We start from the raw sequence: 22,589 nt of genomic DNA, 5'->3' as shown, positions 1-22,589 counted from the left end.
AGGCCATAGGGTATTCTTGTCTTTTCAGTATGCGCTCATTCTGGTGCACAGTTGTTGTTTGGTCTCTCCTATGTATCTCCCAATAGGGCATTTGGTGCATTGGATGAGATTATATTACATTTCTGGAGGTGCAGGTGTAAAATCCAGGACTGGTGCTGGTTCTGTTGTGTGGTGTCGTAATAGTGGGGGTGGTGGAGGTATGTTGGCAGGTTTTACATTTTTTGTCCCGGCGTGGTCTGGAGGGTGTACAGGCACACTCAGCCCTTTCTCTTTTTAGGGACTGCAAGCCAAGTGGAAGAGCCTCAACAGCAGGGGGATATGAGTGCTCCTGTCCACCTCAGAGGTGCCTGCCCACCCCCACCCCCACCCCATGCAACCTGGGGCTGCACGGAGAAGATGTAGGTGAAGGGAACTGAATCCAGATGGCCTCCATCCTGGGTGAACCAGCAATAAAGATGGAGGAGGGGAAAGTGCTGCTGCTCTTCCTTCTGTCCTTTGTAGGTTAGACGTACCATGAGATTGCCCCAGGGAGAGCCTCGTTTGCAAGTCCTGCTGGTGCTTAGGTATAACCTGGGTGCCAAGATGCTCAGCACTGTCAAGAACAAGGTGCTGCTGGCAGAGCCTCAGGCATCTGCAGGGACTCAGGTGCCCATGGACTTATTACATCTCCGAAGCTGAGGAGCTGCTCAACCTGGGTTTTGAGAATCTAGTTTGGCCAAAGGCAGAGGCAGTTAGCCTCTGGGTCCAACCCTAATGCAAACTGGTTACGGCAAGGGCAGTGCCCCTCTGAAATGGCATCAGTTTGCAAGCACTTCCTGAGCAGAAATACCATGTGAGATGTTAGAAACAGCAGTGAGGGGTTGCAGGCCTGAAGTCTCCCTGGCTCCAATGAAGTCACCAAAGCTGTGTCAGTTGACAGCAGCAGGGGAAGCGAGCGTGTCTTTTCTAATTAAATGTGATCACTCTGAATTGTGTTGCGTCACGGGGATGGATGCTAAACAATTATCTTTTCATAAGCTCAACAGGCCTCATAAGAAATCATTATCGCGAATCCTGCAGCGCCTTCCATACCAGTTTAATAGGTCCTTGATTTCAGGTCATTTTACACATGCAAATGCCAATGCTGACAGGTCGCTGATCTCTCCCAAAGATTGCCTACTGCATGCAACAGGTCCAGAGTCAAGCTTCGTGACTGGTCATTTCAGAGAGCAATGTAATATTCTTTCACTTGTTGAATGAGCTCATGATACTGCTGCCTTGAAGCCAAATCCTGGCCTTTGCATTGACGAATGTGCCGAACCCAGTGACAGGCTCATGAAGAAGGGTAGGATTTGGGTATTTATCATGAATGCAGCTTTGTCTCCCCGCCCCTCCCTCCCATGCATACTCCGGGCTCTCGATATTTGTTCTTCAAAAAAAGAAAAATTAGTTCAATTATCACCGCGCGTCAAAACGTCATGATTGAAGAAGAACTGAATTAGGACTGCGGGATTCCCCAGCGATCAGTCAATCCAGAGGGAAGCAGCAGCACTACCTAAGTCTGTGTTGACTGAGGGAGCTTTGTCATCTTTTTAATCCACTTGACGTATTGGGACACTCGGGTGTAGATCCCGTATTTGCCCTCCTGCGCGCAGTCCTCTCCCCAGCTGGTTATTCCGGTGAGAAACCAGGTCCCTTCTATGTCTGTAGTGTGGGGGCCTCCGCTGTCCCCCGTACAGGTGTCTTTCCCTCCTGTTTGGTAACCTGCACAGAACATGTTCGGCAAGATGGAAAACGTGCTGCTTTTCAGGCACATGGAGCGGTCGACGTACGGCACTTTCAGGACCTGCAGGACGTGGGACGTCCGCCCGCGGAAGAACAGGCTCCCCCAGCCGCTCACGGTGCCCATCGCGTTCTTCAGGAGGTTGTTGGTGAACTCCTTGCTCGCGATGCAGATGGGCGTCACGTAACTGTTGAGCTGCAGGGGACTCTCCAGCTCCAGCAGCGCGATGTCGTTGTGGTGCTTATTGACCGTGGCATCGTAGGTGGGGTGGGGAATGATATTTATTACTTTCCGGTGCTGCTCGGTGCCATCCTCAGTCTCGGTGTTGTGTTCACCTGCAAGGAGAAAAAACAGGCGGCTGTTTTATTTTTGAGCGTTACAAGCTTGCAGGGTAATGGATGATGACAGTGGAGTTAGATACGATCGACACTGCTGGTGTCACTCCGACTCGGTGGATAGCCACCAGATCCCACCCCGGGAGCTTGTCCATACCCAGGGCTATTAACCGTGCAAAAGGAGTTGCGTGGATTTATTGCTGCTGAATGCAGAACTCAAGTACGTGGCTTTCAGTTAAGCTTTCCTTGGAAGTAGAGCCAGATCCCCAGTGTCTGGCCCGCAAAGGGTAAAGGGATGGGCAAAAGGATTCTCCAAAGGCTTGTGTGAGAGCAAGGCTGGAGTTTCTGGAGGACGTGGTGTCCTGTCTTCTTTCTGGCACGCGTATAACTGAGCTGTGAGTGCCTGCTAAAGTTCCCCCGCTCTGCCCAGATAAGGTTCATAGATGTAGGGTTGGAAGGAACTTAAGTAGATCATCAAATCTGCCCCCCTGCGCTGGTTCTTTGGGGAAATGGGCAGACAAAGTTCCTTGGGTGAATCCGGTATCTTTTATTAGACCAACTCAAATAGTTGGAAAAATTCTTCTTTGCAAGCTTTGGAAAGCTTGCCAACTCGAATAGTTGGAAAAATTCTTCTTTGCAAGCTTTCCAAAGCTTGCAAAGAAGAATTTTTCCAACTATTTGAGTTGGTCTAATAAAAGATACTGGATTCACCCAAGGAACTTTGTCTGCCCATGTCCTTAGACCACCACGGCTACAACCTACACCCCATTGTGCCCAGCACCTATACATTTTGCTGCCCACCTGCAGAGGCTTGGCTCTCTAAGGATGCTTTGCCAGGACAGCAACCCCATGGAGGTAGGTTTTCCCTGCCAGCACTGTGTGACTGTGTGCCTCGGTTGCAAGTGCGCTCTCCTTTCCAGTGCTATCACACAGTTCACCCCCTTCCAGCTGGGCCAGGGCATTAGGTAGCTCTCCATACATACGAACTCTGTAATGTTCAGCACTCACGTCTGACATCCAAAGCCTGCCTTTGCCTGCTCTCAGGGGCGCCCCAAATTCCCTGCACCTGGTCAGGCCCTTGCTGCTCCAGATACAAATCAGCTGCAGGCAGTTTGTTGCTCAGTGGTACAGCTGGCTTGCTTGCCAGCAACTGCCTTTCTTACAAGAACAGGGAGGGAAAAGGTAAGAGTTTACCAAGCTGGTTGCTTCTCTTGCATTGGGATTTATCCGGTGAGGCCAAAGCGAATCTCTTTTGTCAGACAGCCTGAGCTCCCCTGCAAAGACAGGAGGAGCAGGGTAGCTTTTCTCACTGTGATCGACATGCTGAACCTTCAAGGAAACAGCCCTGAGAAATGACTTCGACCTGTGACCAACAAGCAGCTGCTTTATCCTGTAGTCCCAAGTGAGATGAGTGTGTTTTAATTCCCATCTCAGTCATTCGAAGAGCTCTGCTATCGCCTCCAGAATATAGACAGCTCTAAACAATAGCTGCGGTGCTGCTGGCCTTCAGGGTGCCCTGTCTTCCTGCTGAACCTGCCCTGAGAAAACCAGAAGAGACTCCAACAGGAGAGGTGCGCTGGCTTTTTTTGTTGTTGTTCTTATTGATATTGCTGTCCGGGCCACTGCGGTAGCTTTGGTAAGTACCGCACGGCTGATATTGGGCCACTGCGCTACCTTTGGGAGCGAGTTTCTTTGCAGCAGGATGTGAGAAATGAATAGCTGCATTTCTGAGCTGTGAAAAGCAGACTGCTGTGGGCAGGGGTTTTTCTGATGGCTGTTGCTTTATAATGTTGAGGAGGAACGGAAATGCTGCTGCTTTGTGGAGGGGGAACTTAAATGCCCATTTATTCCAAGCCTCACACCCCAGTTGTTTTAACAGCGACGTGGGTGTTTAGCCTGGGTGGTGGGGGTACACAACAGAAGGTGGGACACATGCAATGTGTGTGTGGGTTTGCTTTTTTTTTGGCACAACTCAACAGGCAAGGAGGAAACCTATACCCTCACTTCTTTCCTCTTGTTACTTGATGCTTGTCCGTAAAAGGTTTCTCATTAAAGCCCAGCTGCGCTGCTACTGTTAGCGTGTGGAGACCTGGCTTAACTGAAGAGGGGTGAAATACCTGATGGAGCTGGAAACGAGAGCAAATTTGCAGCAAGTGCACGCAAACGCACGCCGTTCAGGGCAAGGATGTGCCCTTCCAGGGGGGTGCCAGTTCACGCTCTTCCCCAGGCTGCAACAGCTTAGCGCCTGTCCATGTGAAGTCTCATGGAGGCAAAGCATGGAGCAGGGAATGGGCTTTGGGCCTTGTGTTGCACAGTGGGAACCCTACTGAACCTGCTGGCCTGTGCAGCTGCACCTCTGAGCTGGCACAACTGCCCCTCCCCTATCATCCGCCCCATGCAACATTAAGGACCACGGCAGAAATCCAAGCGGAGGATCGGCACGCGTGCAGTAACCAGAGCCGTTCTCTCTGGGCCGCTGCGCTCTTCTCTAACACTGTCTTGATCCTTCTCATCCTTAATCTGGTTAAAACTAAGTTATGAATCTAAATATATAATTCTTTATTTTTGGTGCGTTTCTATAGTATTAAAAATATAATATTTTTTATCATTGCTTTTAAATAATTTTTTTGGCATGTTTTAGTGTGCATGTCACGCCTGCACACCCCCCCCCCCTTTTTTTCTGGCTACAGTTAGCAAGTGGGACCTGTATGACTGCCACATGCTGGCTATTGAATTAGACCTACCACATAAATAATTTGGGGGAATTGACTGTGACTGTGAAAAGCTATTTTAGCCCTTGCCAAATCTCTCACCTTTGGTTTCAGGGCTCTGGATTGAACTGGGTTGCACAGTAAGCAATCAATACTAGCCCAGTGAGTAGGGGAAAAAGTATCATAGAAATACCAAGACAAGTTGTTTTGCAGAGCAATACCATATGCTTACCAAAAAAGTTCCCAGCAAGACTCGACTAGTCTGAAATGCTTGGGGACTTTTTTAGAAATAGGCAGGTTCAGAGTTCACCTTCAGCCCAGAATTTCCATTTTCTATGGCAGTTCAGTATTGAAGGAAAGCCTTGAGCTGCCTGTACAGAATTATTCCAGTGGGTTGCAGGAATCGATGAGGTTTTTTTTTCACTCAACACTTTACTGAGCTCTGCGAATTTGAGGCCTGATAACGAGGAACAAAAGTGCGATCTTTAATTGGAGGCAATGCGTGAAGAGGTCCGCATACCTCATTGCGCAGACCACTGACCGCATCCTACTGGGGACAGAGCGTGACCTAGCTGAAGGACACTTGTGGCCGTGTCGGCTCTGGCTTCTGATGTGAGGTTGAGTTGAGTTGAGCGAGTGGTGGCTTTTGTGAAACGGACTTCTGCCTTTCTAAAATGAGACCATTATTTTGTGCCTTGGGTCCTGCAGGACCCAACAACCCATTCCTGACCATCTCCTGCGGGCCACGGTTGGCCCCGGTGCAAACTGTTTGTAGCTCCGTTGTCGGCGTTGCAGCGGAGACAACTTGCACAAGGTTGGACTCTGGACCTCCCTCTGTCTTTTACTATCGGTGACCATTGCAAAGCCCAGCATGCTCCAGCCCTTTCAAGGCATGGTGGTTGTTCCTAGGCAAAAGCCTTTGTGCGTGGTTTGGATGTGCCCGCGTGATTCCCGACCTGTGCAAAGCCAAGCTCCCTACCTGCTGGGGACTGTGCTCCATCTGCAAAACAATCTGCTGGGACTTGGATGCCGATTTTAATATGGCACATCTGGTCTCCTGATTGCAGGGAAGGGCTTTATCTAGTTCCCGTCTTACTTAGCATGCTTCAGATAAAAGCCATCAGGGATAAGGCTCCTTTTTTTTTTTTTTGGCTTACCTGCTACCACAGTAATCTCTGCCCCAGGCACCAGACAGTGTGCTGCCGTCACGATCCATCTCTCATTGACAATAGACCCACCGCAAAATCCTTTATCGTTATTCGTCAGATGAACCTACGGGGAAAAGAAACGCGAGCCCTAGGTACTGCATCACCGGGTAATGAGGAGGAATCGCACATAGCAGTTATATTTAGGGGGAGGACAAGGAGTGATGAATAGCATCTGCTAAGTGGTACAGAATCGGCACTCAAAGCAACCGCTCGCTTCCCGCCTTCTCGAAAGCACCTCCGCCGAGTCCCTGAGCTTCGTCCTTTAACCCAGCCTGCCGGCTGACAGCCCGTTGTAGATGCTGCGCACGTTGTTCGAAGGGCCGTCTCCTGTTCCTCCCCCCTAAGGCCATGATGGAGGCAGGGCAATTGGACATAGCGTAATATTCAGTCCCTCCTTCCCTAGCCCATGACTACAGTACTTCCCGATGGCCCCGGTATCCTGGGCGTTAGCATACCAGTATGGGACGGAGCCCCTGGGCACAGCTGCCCTTGCATTGGCGCTTGCAGCGCACAGACATCTGTGTTTGTTGCTTCAAAGTGCAATTTCCAATGAAATCTGCAAGCTGGCTTGAAGCAATTAATCAAGAAGAGTGATTATTATTCTTTTTTTTTTTTTAATTTATTTTTGTTTCCCCTCCCCTATTCCTTTTGTTCCTTAAAGGCAATGCGGTGGCTACCTGATAGCCATTTCAGACTATCCCCATACCTCCTTGCTGGATGTTGCCTTGACTTCGACAGATCTTTAAGCATGAGAGATCAATATTCATAATTATGAAGAACAGCCCTGCAAACAGCAAGCGACTCGTAGCAAATGAGAGCTGCTCTATGATCGGAGATAAATCAATAATTGGTATCTCATAGGTGTCTATTAATACCCCCCTCCCCTAATCTTCCTTATATTTAAGAAAGAAAAATAACCATGCTGACTCCAACCATGCTGTGTTTTGCCGGGAAGGGGCTCTACGTACCCGACAGGAAACTTGCAGGGACGCGTGCTCCCCCAAGCCACTGGAGGGCAGCACAGATTGACAATTACAAAAATAAACAATCCGGTGCTGATTAAATGTCGGGCTGTCAAAGTGCATGAAAGATTTACTTTATCTTTTTAAGAAAAGGGGTGATGGAGCATGGCTTTACTCCTGCCCCCCGTCATTGCCTTCCATTGAAGGTTTAGACCTAGATTCAAATTCGACGGCTTGGGACCACTTTCATTCCCCATTGTCGTGGTTTCCAAATGAAGTCGCGAGATTTTTCTGATGTTATTTGGGCCACAAAGCACCTGCACAGGCCCAGTGGAAACCACATGGCTGTCTATGTTGGCAGTTTTGTGCCAGGGGGTGAATGGAAAAGGGGCACCGAAAAAGGACTGATGGCTTGTATGGAGCCCAAAGCTGGGTATGAGGCCAGCAAACACTTTGGAGGAGGCAGCTGGTTTTCTGACTGCTCCAGATAGCAGTGAATCCGTAGGGCTCCTCTCCTGCCTTGTGGGGATGGCAGAAGTGGTAAGGGAAAGCCACAGATGCCGGGAGGTTTAAGGGTGAAGGTTGCCAGAGGGCAGAATTGGCCTCCCCATCTGAGTGAGTCTTTCCAGCCATTCCCCCTCCACCCCCTGGACCGCAGCATCCTTTGCTTATGGATGGCACTGTGGAGTCGTGCATCACTGCAATGCAGTAGATGAGGGGAGAGAATAGTAGAAACAAATCTCAAGCATCGTCTGCCTCTGAGGACAACATCTGGCCTTTCCCTCAAGGCAGCCAAGTGTAGATTTAGGTGCCTAATTTTGGCCTCCAATAAACAGCCTGACATGACTCGCCTGTGGCTCGGTGTACACACCTGCACGTTCAGGGGGACATGACTTTTGCTGCCACCCATGAGATGTTATGCTAACTGCTGCCTTGGCCTGCTGCTTGCATTTTAACCGACAGCCCCCTCTCTTTTGGACTCTTTCAGCAAAGCGGTCTCTGCCCCTTGCTGATCTTTTCTTACCATTCAGCTTCCTGGAAGCATCTTCATAAGGCGCTTGCTCTGTGTCTGTTTGAGATGGGCCTAAAATACCTGAGCTCGAGCTGTGCAGATGGAGCCTTTCATATTCCAGTTTGTATAGCGCCTATTCACTGTTCTTGCTTTCCCCGTGGCCAGCTGTGCCGGAGCTCACAGTATCGTCTTTTTAACCTCATCCTGATTTTATTTCACTGCATGGCTCGCACAGGAGTCTGCCGGCTTCATCAAAGCCGGGATGAACTTGAAGAGCCGGGGAAAATTTTGAAGTTTTAACATTTTTTCCGCACCTCGCTTCCCTTGCCCTTTGCACCACGTAGGCAGATCTCTGCTGAGCTCCCTGAAGGCAAGGCGGCTCAGCACAGGGGCAGCAGGTTTTCAACCCGGTTTATCTCGAACCGGTTTCAGTCATTTTTGAACTGGTTTATGTGCACCGAACTTCTGTTCTGTCACAGGTTAAAACCAGTTGCTGATCACTTAAGCCAGCTGATGTGTAATGGCTGTCCTGAATTAAGCATCCATTGTGGCTTTGGCCTTTCTTCCCTTTGAACCTGTACCTTTTAAAACCTGACACACCCCATCACATTTTATTTAATCAGAGAAGCCTTTGCCTTGCTGGACTGGCATGGCATAAAGTGTTCATATCTCCTGCTGCAAAGCCCCCAAAGCTGGTGCCTTTTGCTCTCTTTGGACCAAGAGGTGGTCTTCCAGACTCCTTGCAAGTTGCCAAGGTGGCCCTCCCCTGGGCAACATTTATTGCACGTGCAGGTACAGACAGAGATGGCACGCCCTACTAGCACAGGCACCCGCGAGACCCTAGGAAACTGAGCTTTGAAGGGTCTACGAGAGAAACGCTGCTATGCACAATAACTATAATGGGGCTGAACAGCAAGATAAACCTCCAGTACCTGCCAAGGGATTTCCCCCTTCTTGCTTTCCATCCCACCAACAACTCGCGTGTCTGTTTTGGTGGTGACCATGATGCGACGCGGCGCGGGTGTCCCGTCGTCGGTAGCGTTGCCCGTCGTGTAGTCCGTCACGTTGCCCGCAGCGTTGTCTGCAGCTTCGTCCTCGGTAGAATTGGTGGTGTCCCACTCCTCAAAAGTGTTCATGGCTCGGGTGACTTTGCTTTTGGCTTCCGGCGCTGAAATCCTCCCGCAGGGAAATGGCACTGTGCGAAGGAAAGGGAGAGATTGTTAGAAGCTTATTTTATGAGATTCGGCTTGTGACAATGGCTGCGCGTTGTCGAGAGGTCGTGTTTTTATGCCCAAAGTAATGAAGAGTTTGAGGAATCCTGTTGGGGATGACCCAGAGCACCAAAACTGGGAACTGGCCTCCCTTTGCACGTATGCGGGGAATGCACTCCTCTTGCTTAGGGCAGACATTTCTATAGCAACTAACTCTGCTGCAACACAAATGCAGGCAGCAGAGAATGGAAATGTGTGTGTGTGCCATAAATATTTTACAAGCAGCCAAGGTGGGACAAATATTCAAGTGTAGGTAGAGTTGTTATTTTTTTTGGAGTTATTTTTAAATGAAGACTGCATTGGCAAGCTACTCTTCATATTAACTCTGCTTCCCCATGTCCATTCCTCTCCCACACCATCTGCAGAAACCCCACTAAGTGCCATGATGTTAAGTTTCCCCCAAATCACTAGGGATCCTGTCATTCACCTCTAAAAGAGAGCCACTTTTCTGGTAGTAAAATGTTGTGTGTTCAACAAGGGAAACATGCTACGCTTCAGTTTAGGACGGGAAGGAAAGTTTTTAGCCTATCCAGTAAAAGCTACCGGAGGAACTTTTCAGTAGGATTTGTCATTGCCCAGTCTGAAACTTGCCCTTGTTGTCCATAGTAAACCCCTCTCCTCTTGTGAAAAGCGGGATGGCATCTTAACGAAGCAAGCCCTGACAGCTTGTGGTCCATGTTAGCTGAAAGGCTCTTAGCACAAAAGAGGAGAATAAAAGTCATCAAAGCTGATGGCTAAGAGGTAAGCCTCAAATCAATGTGTAGGAGCCTGAAGCATGCTTCCTTGCAATCCTCTGATAACCTTTTGGTGCTTGCTTATCACCTTAGGTATGCAGTTTTGATGTTTGGTCCTTTTTTTAAAGTCCTATTTTATTCAAGCCCCACCTTGAATTCTTCTGTGAGTTTTCAATAGAGAAGTTGTGTTGTCTGTCTTAAGTTTCCTATGCTTGATGTGTTATTGAGATGGTGCTTCATGCCCAATTACACTGGCATGTTGTAGATCTTTGTGTAATATGTACCAGGGGAATTCTGGTTATTGTAACAGATGAAGAATGAGGAGATTTGGGAAAATTAGAACAAGATGATGGTTGTTTGATTTAAAAAAAAAAAAAATCCTTCAAACTTCATTCTAAAGTTGCAGACATGAAAAATCCATTTTTTATTTTTATTTTTTCCTTTTTTGGGAATAAAGATTTAGGCTGTGTATTTTAGCACATGCTACAGGTGCTTGCATGGGTTGTATGTACGCGTGTGTGTACATGTACATGCATACAGTGATGAAACAGAAATATCTCTCTAAATCTCAGCTAGGAAGTGTGCAGTAAGGTCTTCTCAAATAACTTATAGAATAACTTGATGGTATTCAAAGATCTTTGAATAGCAAAGATGTGTACTTTGATGGTAAACAAAGATGTATTCAAAGATCCCTGTTTTGCACTGTAAAACAGCTGGGTATTGGGTAGACAATACCCAATGGGTATTACCCACCTCAGGTACTGTTTTAGTTGGGTACTGTTTTATACTGCCTGAGTATTTTATACTGCCTATAGAATTTACCAAACTAAAAGGGACTATTTCCACTCTGTCTTTTGTAGCTGAAATACCCAAAGCATCCAGGGTGAGAAGAAAATAGCTCTGATTCTGAAATGCATCATAGTGAAGAAACAGCAAGCAAAGGTGGCGTTTCCAAGGGGATTTAGACATATACAACTCCTATGGATTTCAACAAGGGTTGGGTGCCTAAGTCTACTAGGGGGCTTTGGAAATCTCAGTGCAAATCCTGAAATCATTGTAGAACCTGACCTGCCGGGATACAAGTTTTTCTGTCTTCGTGAAGTTTGTAGCCAGCGGCACAGGAGCAAACCACTTTGTGTTGCTGGTCATTCCTGCAGAATTGCTTGCATCCTCCATTCTTGGTCGCGCAGGTTGAATCTGAACAGGAAGCAAAGAGGAAAAGTGGTGCAATGCTTTGCAAGCATAATGAGACAATGAAAAATTAACAGGGGGTGGGGGGCAGGATGTGTCCCCAAGGTGCTTGTTTACTTGGGCCCTAACCTGCTCCCGGCTCTGCACGTAACCCATTCCAAGTGCTGTAGGGGCCAGGAAAGGGTTAGGGTTAGGGTAATATTTGTGGGGTGTGGGTTTAAGAGCCACAGCAAATTTGCATGCTCTCACGCTTCCAATAAAACAGAATCGGCAACGGCCACAAATCTGTGCCCGGTGTATGCAAGCAGAACTTGAATTTGAGAAAACCATCAAGACCAAATGGCCTGCTTGAATTGCGTGGCTTACTCTGATAATGTCCACTGCAAGCCTCCAGCCAAGGGGCACTTATGCAGCGAGTACACGCCAGGGCCTCGTGGAAGTTATAAACCATCTGTCTCCAAACTAGAGAGAGTCTGAGCTGTAGACCTGGATGAAAGTGCTGGAAAAAAGTACTGGGGACAGTCATGGGAAAGCGGCAGCATCTGCAAGCCCCTTTTGCTCTTGTGAGCTATAGAGTTTAGGCTGGTTTAGGATACCTCATTCCTGATCCACCAGCCACTTACTGGGACTGCTGTGGAAGGGTACGTGTCTACCAGCACAGCCTCCTTTTGCTACAGAGCTGTGCCTGTCCCGATGCCAGTGACTTTAGGGAGATCAAGGCTGCTCAGCGGTGCAGAGCCCTCTGGAACTTGGCAATTCTGCTTGGAAAGGTTTATACAAATATTTGGCTACAAAGTCGCATGGTTTTCCCCATTGTGCTGCTCCTCTCCACCCAGCTTTCCTGAATTTCCGTGCTGTGGGGGAGAGCTGCAGCATAAATCTGGACATCAAGCCCCGATTGCCAGGTGGAAGTGAGGCCAGACGGCCTACACCCAAATCGGTGTCAGCTGGTGAGTGCCACCAGGTTTTGCATTTCAAAAAAGGTGGTGCAAAGCCATGCGTTTTCCATGACGTGAACCATCCCAGAGTGATGTGAAAAGTTTTGGGAGCTGCAGCATTTGATGAAACCAAGGTTGGAGTTTGCCATGAAACCTGGAGTTGGGGGAAAGGTAAAATTCGGGTTTCACTAAGGACATTTGGGATGTGTTCTCTTCTCTGGATCTCTCTTTCCTGGGTGTCAAAAGCTACTCATCAGTGGATTTGCTTGTAATTCTCAAATAACTTCATGGTAGACGATCTTCCCTTCCACTTTCTCAAGGACACATCTCTTCCTGTAGCCGTTTTAACATGATCATTTACTATTTTTACAGACACTTCTTATGCTTCATTTCTATTGCTATTTTTGTTCCTTCTGCCCTTCCTTGAGAACACTGCAACGAGCCCATTTAAATTTTGATGCAGCTTTGAAATACGCTTCCTAACCTGCACTTCTCTCTTGCCGGAGCCAAAAGAAAGAGAATTTCTTATTAGCACAGTGAGTCTTGTACATTCATTATGCTAGCGACTCGACATCAGAGCCCAGGCAGGAATAACTCAGTAGAAAGAGATCCTGTTTCTTTATGCCATCAGCAGTTCCATATTCATAAACTCCTGAGCCTTTCAGGAAAATATTTACATTTTGTTTGGATCACAATGTATACATAGTAATCATCAGCATTACTCGCTTAATTTTGGAAGGTCAAAGGCACTGTTCAGCAATACTCAGACGCTTCTGGCAATATAAGCCCGATCCTTTTGAAGTCGGGGGCAAATTCCAGTTTGGCTGGCATGGATCTCCCCAGAAGGGAACACGGGGTGAAATTGGGGCTCTATTGAAGTCACTGAAAAAAAATCTCTTACTGATTTCAGAAGGCCCAGAATCTCATCTGTGGAGGTAAGCATTTTCAACCGGCATAATCCACACAGAGGGTGGGGGGGAAAAAAATCCCGCTGGGAAGAGATAAAGGAGGTTCTCTGTGCAAATATTTGCACTGGCAGGCCTGACTGCCAAAAAGACCTCGGCTCTGATTCTGTGTTGGCCCGTGTGCCATCTTAGCGTAAGAGTCCTGTTTCTGGGGTTAGCCATTGCAGCTCCTGTTCTCGAGCCTGTGGATCAAGACTGAGACCCGCAATGCACTTGCCCCTTGGTGGTGTCTGCATGTTGTGATCTGCATTAGGCAAAGTGGGTGCGCAAACCCCACCGGAGCAGGATGGAAGCTGTTTAGACCGCCTTTGATTTGAGGCAGGTGAAGGGAAGTGATGCGACGGACCTCTCGGGACATACCTAGCTCACAGTTCCTCCCTTCGAACCCCAGCAAGCACCAGCATACGTAGGAATTCAGTTCGTCCTGGCAGGAGCCTCCATTCTTGCATGGGTTTGGGTTGCACTGATTTCCACCTTGGAAACAAAAGTAGGATATTTTATAAGTGGATAGAAATGCTTGTCACTTGGTGTGTCACAGCGAGCACTTACCTCCCCACCCACCTCTCAGGGTCAGCTTAAAGAAGATAGGCACTTGATGGCTATTATGATGATGATGATTATTAATGGAAAGCCCTCCTGGAGTTTTTCTTAAATTATTCTGACATAATAACCATTAGGTGGCACCTTGTTCACCTATGTTATACACAAGGGCCCAATTCTGGGCCTCATTTTCTCTTTCTCCTGGGTGAGAGGTCAGGACTAGGTCTTAGGTCCCAGTTATGGAAGCTGGAGTGAGGAGGTAGCTTAATAGGTCCACTTCCCCTTCCTCTTTTAAAGGTCTCATCTTTCCTTTCTGGAAGCTGTGATCTGCTTCTTTGGCTTTGTGTCGGCACATTAAGACACTGCATTTTGGTGGGAGTGATCACTTTTTTTATAAAGGTTGGTTTTTTGTTTTTTTTCCTGCAATCATAAAGGCTAGTGACTTTTTTTTTTTTTTTAAATATAAAGTTTAAATTCTCCTGTATTCAAGTCCACGCTTTAATCCAAACAAACTAGCTAAACATACAAAGAGTTGGTATCTCTGAACTAGTGATACTGAATCCTAAGAAAGCCAAGTTTTAATAGTGTGACAGGATGCTTAGCGTGCCTGCCACATTAAGAGGGGAAGAGGCTGCATGAGAAGCAGTCTCCAGATATGGAAGGGGCCAACTGGAGATTTGCCTGAACAGAAGGGGACTGGGCTTGAAGAATATAAGCCCAGGGCCTGAGCTGGGCAGGCAGTCTAGCCTTCAGGGCCATGGAGAGAGAGGCTTCTGGATAACATCTGAGCTGGGGGTAAGCAACACCTGGTGGTTTGTAGAAGGGACTAAAGGGAGGTAGGGTGGTCCCAGTTGGCCCAGAAGGGAGAGAGGGACCAGAGAGCCCAGAGGTTTACAGCCCAAGAGTGTCAACAGGGTCAGGGAGCCCAGGAGTCTCGACTGGCCTAGGACCAGGACCCAGAGAGAGGGGCCAAAGACCGGGGTTCACAGCTGGAGACCGAGGCAACCAAGGAGCCTGTAGCCTAAGAGGGGCAAGAACCAGGACTGAGGCTGGTAGCCCAGGAGGGGCATGTGCCAGCTGGAATGAGCATTATCTGTGAGGCATGGGCATGGTATAAAGGGTGGTCAGAGCCACATAATTAACCCTTAAGGTAGAAAGTGGAGACACCCAAGTTCCCAAGATCAAAGTTGGGACGCTCTGGGGCAGCCTTCCTTTATCTAAAAGATGCATACATCAAGGCATGGCAGGAGAGTGAAGGAGTGATTGCCCAAAGAGAGTGAAGTTAATAAGGGCTGAGGGGGCAGGGGTCCATGGGCATCATGGCCACCCCTGGAGTGGAGCCCTGTTACAAATAGCTGAGGCCCAAGGGGAAAGAAGAATGACATTCGTATTGCATCAGCAAATTCAGGTGTCTTAGAATGGGCAGGTAGAAGGGAGATGACAAAGTGAGTAGGGGCAAAATGTAATTATGTCCAGCTTGGGCACTAGAGACTGAATTTTGTTGTCGTGTTGCTAGGGCAGTTAAACCAAAGCAGTGTTACCTCCTCCAACAAACTGGTGGCAAAAATAGGTCAGGTTCTACGAGTTTGTTGGAGCGGTTTACACTGCAGCATACATTGATCAAGGATTGAAGATGTTGGCCACCTGTCACTGAAAGACAGATATCTCCTACAGCTTCAAAAAGGGGCTTACATGATTGTGTGGTCTTGAGCTACCCTTTTGAAAGGACCAAACTTCATCTACGTGCTACAGATACTGCTAATGGCAGCTTGTGAGTTTGTCAATAAGAGGTGTCCATTGACATGAGATGTTTTTTGGAAGGGTGACTCTTCAGCTCTATGGAAAAAAACCCATGGCAGCCAAGTTATAGTACCACCATTTTTTTTTTTTCCCCCAGAGGACAATCTTAAAATTCAAATGTAACTTTTTATTTTATAGTTTGGACAGACTAATCTGAATTATTTAAGACTTTTTTTAGTGAGATGTTCTGGGACCTCCGCCAACCTACAAAGCAGCTTGTTTGCTGAAACATATCTTGTTAAAATTAGTTTCAGTTGTTTAGTGTGCACTGAAACCTTTTTTGTGGGTGGAGGAGTAGGGATTATTGAGGTAGCTTGGGGATGGAGACCAAGGAGTGAAGAAGTAGATCATAAGTAAAAAATGAAGTGTTTTAAAAAAAAAAAAAAAAAAAAAAGCCCAAGTTTGTGGACACTAGTTTGAATTTCAGGCTGCTGTTTGCTTTGAAGAGTAAAGCTCCTTTTTTTAAATCGGCTGTTTTCTAGCAATTGCACTGTGCTCACATGCACATTTGGCAAGTGGCTGTTTGCACATGAAAGAGGGCTTTTGCTATTGGCTACCTGCTGTGTTCACATCTTCTATCCCAGCCAAGTGGCTCAAACTTGCAGCTTGCTACCTGACCAGTTGCACCCAATGAACAAGAAATAGTCTGTGGAAGTCTTCCTCTATAGGGCCTTTTGCAACTTGTTCGTATTTTGGTTTTTGTCTGTAAACAGGACATAAAAATGCCAACTTGTTACAGTCGGCATGAAGAACGCTGACTGCTTCTAATGTAAGCTGGGTTCCAAACAATAGGAAATATCCTTTCAACAAACGTCTGTCTGTCTTGGGACTTGGGCATATGCTGAGCGATGATTATAGAACGATTAGGTTTTACAATGTGAAAGAAGCAAATTTCTTACCAAGGTACACTTTCCAAAACTCCATCTACAAAGGAAAAACAATGCTATTAATCCCATTGTTTCTTCTTTTTTTTTCCTTTTCAAAACTGCACTACAAAATGAATCAAGAGGATAAAGGACTAGCAGGTAAAATCTTTTAGGGTACAAATCCCTCTAATGAAAGGGACCAGCTTAGCTATAAAGGCTTAGTTAAGACTCAAGTGGGAGTAAGGGCAGCCAAAATTTTTCATGCAGAGGCGGATGGCGGCTTGTAGAAAGTACGTGGGTTTTTCTCCCGTACAAGGGGAAGGTACACCTTCTCCGTCCCCTGCACTACACATCTGTCCTGCTAGTCGTGGTGAGGGATACTTCTGTTCTGCAATAACAATACTCACTGTCTTTTCCTCGTTTTCGAAAACTTCTCGTGCTTCTTCAAAACTGCATTTTTCTTCGACGCATTCCCTCTCGAGGTTCCCTGGAACAACCTCCTCCAGCCTTTTGGAATTGAACCTCTTTTGCCTGTGCAAAACTGAGCTTGCTTGTTTGTTATCAATAAAAACTACAATATAAAAAAAAATGCGTTATGATACATTCTCTTCCCTAGCTTATGGAAATTGTAATTACTTATGGTAAAAGCCCTTTTCCTGAATAACTCTGGGTCTGTTCTTAGCTTTGAGACCTTTCTTTAGGTCTGTTCTGAGCTCTGAGATATAGCCATAGTAATTGTATCGTAAGGGCACAGACCAGGAATACACCATTGGAAGGAAAAAACCAAACCCCTTATGACAAACTCAGGCCAATAAGGCTTATTTATCTTCCTGTATGGGATAAGCCATATTATGGTCACATTTTTATACTGGTATAATTATGGTGTAATGGAGAGATCTAGCCAAAGGAACACAACTTGTTTTTAGACCAAATGAAAGTCCCTTCCCTCCAAACACCGTCCTTGACCATTTTTTATGAAGGCGGAGTAGATTTGCACCTTGGGCTACCCAAACTAGATGATATATAGCACAAGCTTTTGTGAGCTGAAGTAAAGACATATCCACTTTGGTTAGTCTAAGGTACAAGTCTGTCCTACCTTCTACTTGACTTCAGACTAACATGGCTAACTATGTCTCTCTTGACCAATTTTTCCAAAGTACTAACCACCAGGGCACTATTTTACCGTGACTTTCCCTACCTCCAGCACGTACGTTGTCTTTGTGTGTTAACAGCTGTTACTAAACGAGAGCAAGTTGTTGATCAGGTACTTTGCAGCCTGATGCTCCAGGCTCCTCCTTGTTACTAATAACAGCTGAAGGGGGGAAGCCCTTACAGCCTCTCAGTGTCACTAGATGGTATTGTAGAGCAGCTCTACTTAGTGTGGAAGTTGGTCATTATATCTGTGGTTCGACGTTTCATGTACTTTCTTGTCTACATAAAAGGTTTGTGCTAGAACAGATTTTTGCATGAATATTCTGTGCCATTGGAGAGTTGAAGAGAAGAAGCTCAGTGAGATGAGCAGGAGGAGACTTCAAAGAGTGGCTGTTAGGCTCTAAATGAGATCAGCAGAGGAGAGTTGATCCAAAGCCCTTGGAAATCATGCCAGAAAAAACTCCCGTTAACTCGGCTAACATCTTACTCTAGAAATAACTGCAATGAACTCCAGTGGAAGTATTATGGACTCATACCAGGTAACTTCCTGCAAACGGCCGTTCCAGTTGTTCTTATTACTTAAACTTAGTTCATATAAGGTTACTCTCTCGTTTCTTGCACCGATACTTGCTTCCAACCAAAAACATAAAAACGGGCACAGTGAGCATTAAAAAACTGATCCTGATGGAAGCATGTGACCTTGGATATTAATGCAGCAACAAGTTATTCTTCGAAGCAGCCAGTTTCACAGCTACCAGAGAATTGTGCCTCTTTGGCTAGTAGCCTTCCGATCGCAACGGCTCTTTTTGTATTTGGGAGAAGGATCAAAAAGTAGTTCGCTTCTCTTCTTGGCAGCTGAAGTTATGACCATTGATTGGTGGAGCTCTTGACCCGCTCATATGCCAAATGCAACGGCAATTTGTGTTAACCTAGCCTCAGTTCAGCATTGCAGTATGGGGAAGAGGCATTCAAGGGAGCGCACTGGTAGGCCTTCGGTCACTCAGGTGAAACAGAACCCAGCTCTCCCGTCCTCCTGTCCTGCCCATCAGCTGACGGACGGTGCATCCTTCTTCCTAGTGGGGGAGTCTGCTCTTTGGCCCACCGGTTCTCCTGCCTATGCTCACTATCAACATAGCATTATCCTATAAAAATGTCTCATTGCTCAACCCTTTCACTATTTTCCCTGGCTACACGAAGCCATGGGGAGGGAGAGGGGGCAGGTGGAGAGGAGATCATGCAAGTCTTGGACTTGATGTTTGGGATTGCAGAGAGGGGGCCGGGTTTCATGAGGGACCTTGTTTGGTGGGATGCCTGCGGATAAGGAGCACAAGTGGGTGTCCAGCAAACACACTGGGGTGTGCCTGTGCTGCAGAGTTTAGTGCAGGGTAGGGATAGCCAAGGGAGCTCATGTACCAGAAGCAAGCTAGCCAGCACTCGGTAGAGATCTCTCTCCTCCGGCTCTGCCTGCTGCACCGTTTACAGCTATAAAACGGGACCACCCCTCAATTCTGGGTTGTCTGAACGGCCCGCTGCCACCCAACCTCAGGGGCTTGGTCTCCCTTTCTCTGGTCTTCCTTCATAGTCTGTATTTCTCAAAAGGAAGCAGGATTGCGCCCATTCATGCGTCTCCCCAGGCCCTTCTGAAGAGTTTGTGACCTACGCCGTGTTTAGGTTCCCTTTTGATAACTAGGCTTGGAGCTGAAATATCTGGCCTTGATCCACCCTGAACAAGGATGTCTCGTAGGAAAGTTGTGTTTCTTGATTGTTTAAAGCAACTCTCACTGCTTTTGAATGCCTGGGAGAGTTGGAGTTCCTGGTAAAGCAAGGATAGGGGTTTGGTTTTGTTTTGTTTTGTTTTTTAAAACCTGATTAAAGTCAAACTCTTCAACAACTGATGCTGTTGGTAGTTTCTACTCCCAAATGAGAGATGCTGTAGCAGACTCCCCATGTATTTACTCCAGTTGCATTCATTCTCAGGAACCCCGCTGAGCTCTGAACAAAAAGGCTATCCTCATAGGAACCAAATACCTTCCTCTGATTTGAATGTGCATTAATTCAAGTAATTGAGATCATGCAGAACTGGATACCATCTCAAGGTAATATGGGTAGTTGTTGGAACCACTTAACAAACACCACTTTTTTGCTTCTTAATTTGGTCTGTATGTGGCATTTAACAACCTTCACCACAGCAAATCCAATGAGTATTTTATATGCTTCAGTATTACTCAGTCTGTTCGTTCCCAGATTCAAATACACAAAGGGTTTAGAAGCTAATTTGTAAACCTCTCTTTTTTTTCATTAGTATTAAAAATGACTGAATCTAGAGCAATTCCTTAGCACAAAGTCATAATGGTGTTTGGAATGTCCCATTCTTTAAGTAAAAAGGACCCAAGGGCTTAATTTCATCACCATAAAAAATACATATATATACGATTCTTTTTTTTGTTCTCAAGAGCTGCATTTTGAAACGGAAAACCAATCAAATTCAGCAACCTGACCCTGCAATTTCTTGTTGCTGGTAAACCCCCTTATGAGATGACACAACATGCTTTTATCTATGTCAGCAGCAAACCCCCCCTCCCCCCAAAACAAAACCAAAGGACTTGGTAGGTTTAAAACAACCAACCTGAACATTCAGCCTGAAGAAACAATCCCAGAAGACAAATGGAGACTGAGAGAGTGAGTTTTGCCATTTTTTTTTTTTCTTGCACAACGCAATCCTTTCTGCTAGGAACTTGTGCGCACAGAGGGGCTGGGTCGATCCGTTCCAAAGTGCAACCGCTTGTTTGCTTGCTTTGAGTAACCCTTTAATTTTAAGGTTCCCACATGTGCACCAGGTGAGGACTCTGAAATGGCAGCGGGGTCTCAAAATGAGGAGCAACCACAGCGAGCTCGGTCTGAATAGGTTTCTTGTAGCATTTTCGTGGTTTCCCATTTGGGATGGTCCCTGCTGGGGACAGGACTGACGCTGGCTTGAAGAAGGAAAGTAATTCACATCGGGTGTAGTGAATCCGGCTCCAGTAAGGTTGGGAACAGCAGTTCAATAAACCAATTTAACCCAAATCGGTCCAGTCTGATACTACACCTCTCCAGGCTTATCTTAAACCAGTTTCAGCCATTGTGAAAGCAGTTCACGTGCACTGAACTTCTGTTGAGGTACAGATTGGAACGGGTTTCTGATCACTTATACCGGCTTATGTGTAACTTCTGTCCCTAGCCTAAACGACTAGGTTTATTCGAATAGCTTGATCTCTGTGTTCACCGTGTTGCTAGCAGTACGTGGAAACGAAATGCGTATTTTGGAAACATGCTGTGAAGCAAGCACATGCAACTGAGCCCAGGCCAGAGGCGTATGCGGTTGCTTCAGTCAACCAGGCAGAGCAAGGTTCACTCGACTGCGTGAAACAAAGGGCGATACCTGGCCCATCCAGATAAGAGCTGGCCCCCTGGAAGGCGATGGCAACATCTGAATTGGCATCAGCGGGGCCAGGATTTCACCCCAGAACAACATAACGGGGCTCTCGATGAACCTGTTCCAGCTAGGGTTTGGGGCACGTGATGCAGTCCCTGAAGAAGACGGCCTCTGAAGAGCTGGGACAGACGGGGCAGGGCTGGAGGTGGAAGGGGGACTGTCAGGCAGCATAGTGCTGGTGCAGCTTGGGCTCAGATCCCACTAGAAATAAGAATGAAACGGCAGTCGGGACCCGAACCTTGCAGTCGGATCTGTTCATGCAGACCCCTGTGGCCGCGGGCAGCCCCACGGTTTCCCCTTATTCTGCAAATGGTTCCTAACCCTGGCACTATTCACCTTATCTCCTCTGTCAGCACGGTTAACTGAAGTGGTCCTAGCCCCTACTGCCTTGTGGGTGCTCCGTGGTTGGAGAAAGGCTAAGGGACATCATCCTGCCAGAAACGCGTCCTCACTGAGGAATTAGGCAGGCGGCAGCAGTTCTTATCTGCTGCTGTCTGGCAGAAAGTACAACCATTGAGGCACTGAACATCTGGACTCGATCTTGCCTTTGGGCTCTGCCTGTAAGGTCTAAAGGAGAGATGGGCAACCTCCATACTCCTTTGCCTAGGTGTATGCATCAAAGGTCTTGGTGTGGTGGCCGCAGGACTCCATACGAGCAGATCCATAGGCTAGACCGCCTACACGTACACCACGATCCAGAGGACAGACAGCTGCCTACTTTTATCTACCGAGATACCAGCTTTGAAACCCAGCCTTGGTTGTTGGGGGTACAAGGAACACCCCTCTTCTTTGGTCTTTGCACCTTTGGCCAAGGGTGGGGGGAGTGATTTGAGTTAGTTGCCATTCAATTAATTCAGTTGATTTGAGTTAATTGCCATGCATGTCATGCCTGGCCCTTGCCTGTATTGACGCAAGTCAAAGCTCAGGACAGTCAGACCCAGGATAACCAAGGTCTGTTTTTAGCCTCAGTCAGTTTGATCCCAGGGTTATCACCTGCTTACCAGGCAGTGTAATAGTCCCTACAGCTTGGGCGAGATCTTTGTGTGTGATCCTTCCTATAAAGTAAATTTTACTGTTCAGTAAAAACTGGGATAAATTATTCTGTAGTAATTGTCATATCCTTTACTTGAGACAGGAAGAGCTAAGCGACTGATAGTGGACTGGAGCTCATCCTGTGATGATTTATAAAAAGAGAGGAGTGTGAAGAGGGGCTTTAACAGGCTTCACTTTTTTTGTTGTGGGGTTTTTTTTTTGCCAGAAGATGGATATTTTATTATTGACACCACAGCATAATTCTGCAGCATGTTTCACCCCATAAGTGCTTACTTACAAGCTTCCAGCTTGATTCAGTATGAAATGAAATATGTAAAGTATTGGATAAGCCTGAATCCTGCAGGGTAGAGAATGGGCTGTTACTTGCTTTGAGACTTTGCCTCTTGAGTGGCTGGAAAAGTATGTGTTTGAGCTAACAAATCATAAATTCTGTGCACGGTGTCTGCAAAATGTAACAAATGGGCCTTCCCGAAGCGTACGAGGGACATTTATGGTTGTGTAGGTGTTTGGGAATCACTTTTTGTACAAAGAAAGGGCTGATAAATGGCGGATTAAAACAAGAGGCCTCCACTTGAGCTATGGACTTAAACTCTGTTATGCTTTGCCAAGAAAAAAGG

At 46.9% G+C, this 22,589-nt stretch overlaps 1 protein-coding gene across 1 annotated transcript; it reads right to left on the bottom strand.

Annotated features, from left to right (window-relative positions):
- Window positions 1–1,417: 1,417 nt before the first annotated feature.
- F9 (coagulation factor IX) lies at window positions 1,418–20,198 on the bottom strand. Its single transcript, XM_090060965.1, has 8 exons — window positions 20,074–20,198; window positions 16,703–16,866; window positions 16,329–16,353; window positions 13,450–13,563; window positions 11,064–11,192; window positions 8,923–9,185; window positions 5,966–6,080; window positions 1,418–2,097 (listed from the first exon to the last, which is right to left on the bottom strand). The coding sequence occupies exons 1-8, from the start codon at window positions 20,138–20,140 to the stop codon at window positions 1,535–1,537; spliced, it is 1,440 nt and encodes a 479-aa protein (XP_089917091.1). The 5' UTR covers window positions 20,141–20,198; the 3' UTR covers window positions 1,418–1,534.
- Between the last annotated feature and the right edge of the window lie 2,391 nt (window positions 20,199–22,589).

The sequence above is a fragment of the Crocodylus siamensis genome, chromosome 8 (genome assembly GCF_052110815.1).
Source record: "Crocodylus siamensis isolate JL-2025a chromosome 8, ASM5211081v1, whole genome shotgun sequence".
NCBI classification, from domain to species: Eukaryota; Metazoa; Chordata; order Crocodylia; family Crocodylidae; genus Crocodylus; species Crocodylus siamensis.
Note: the sequence above shows the minus strand (reverse complement) of the source record. Positions and strands in the feature narration are given on the sequence as shown.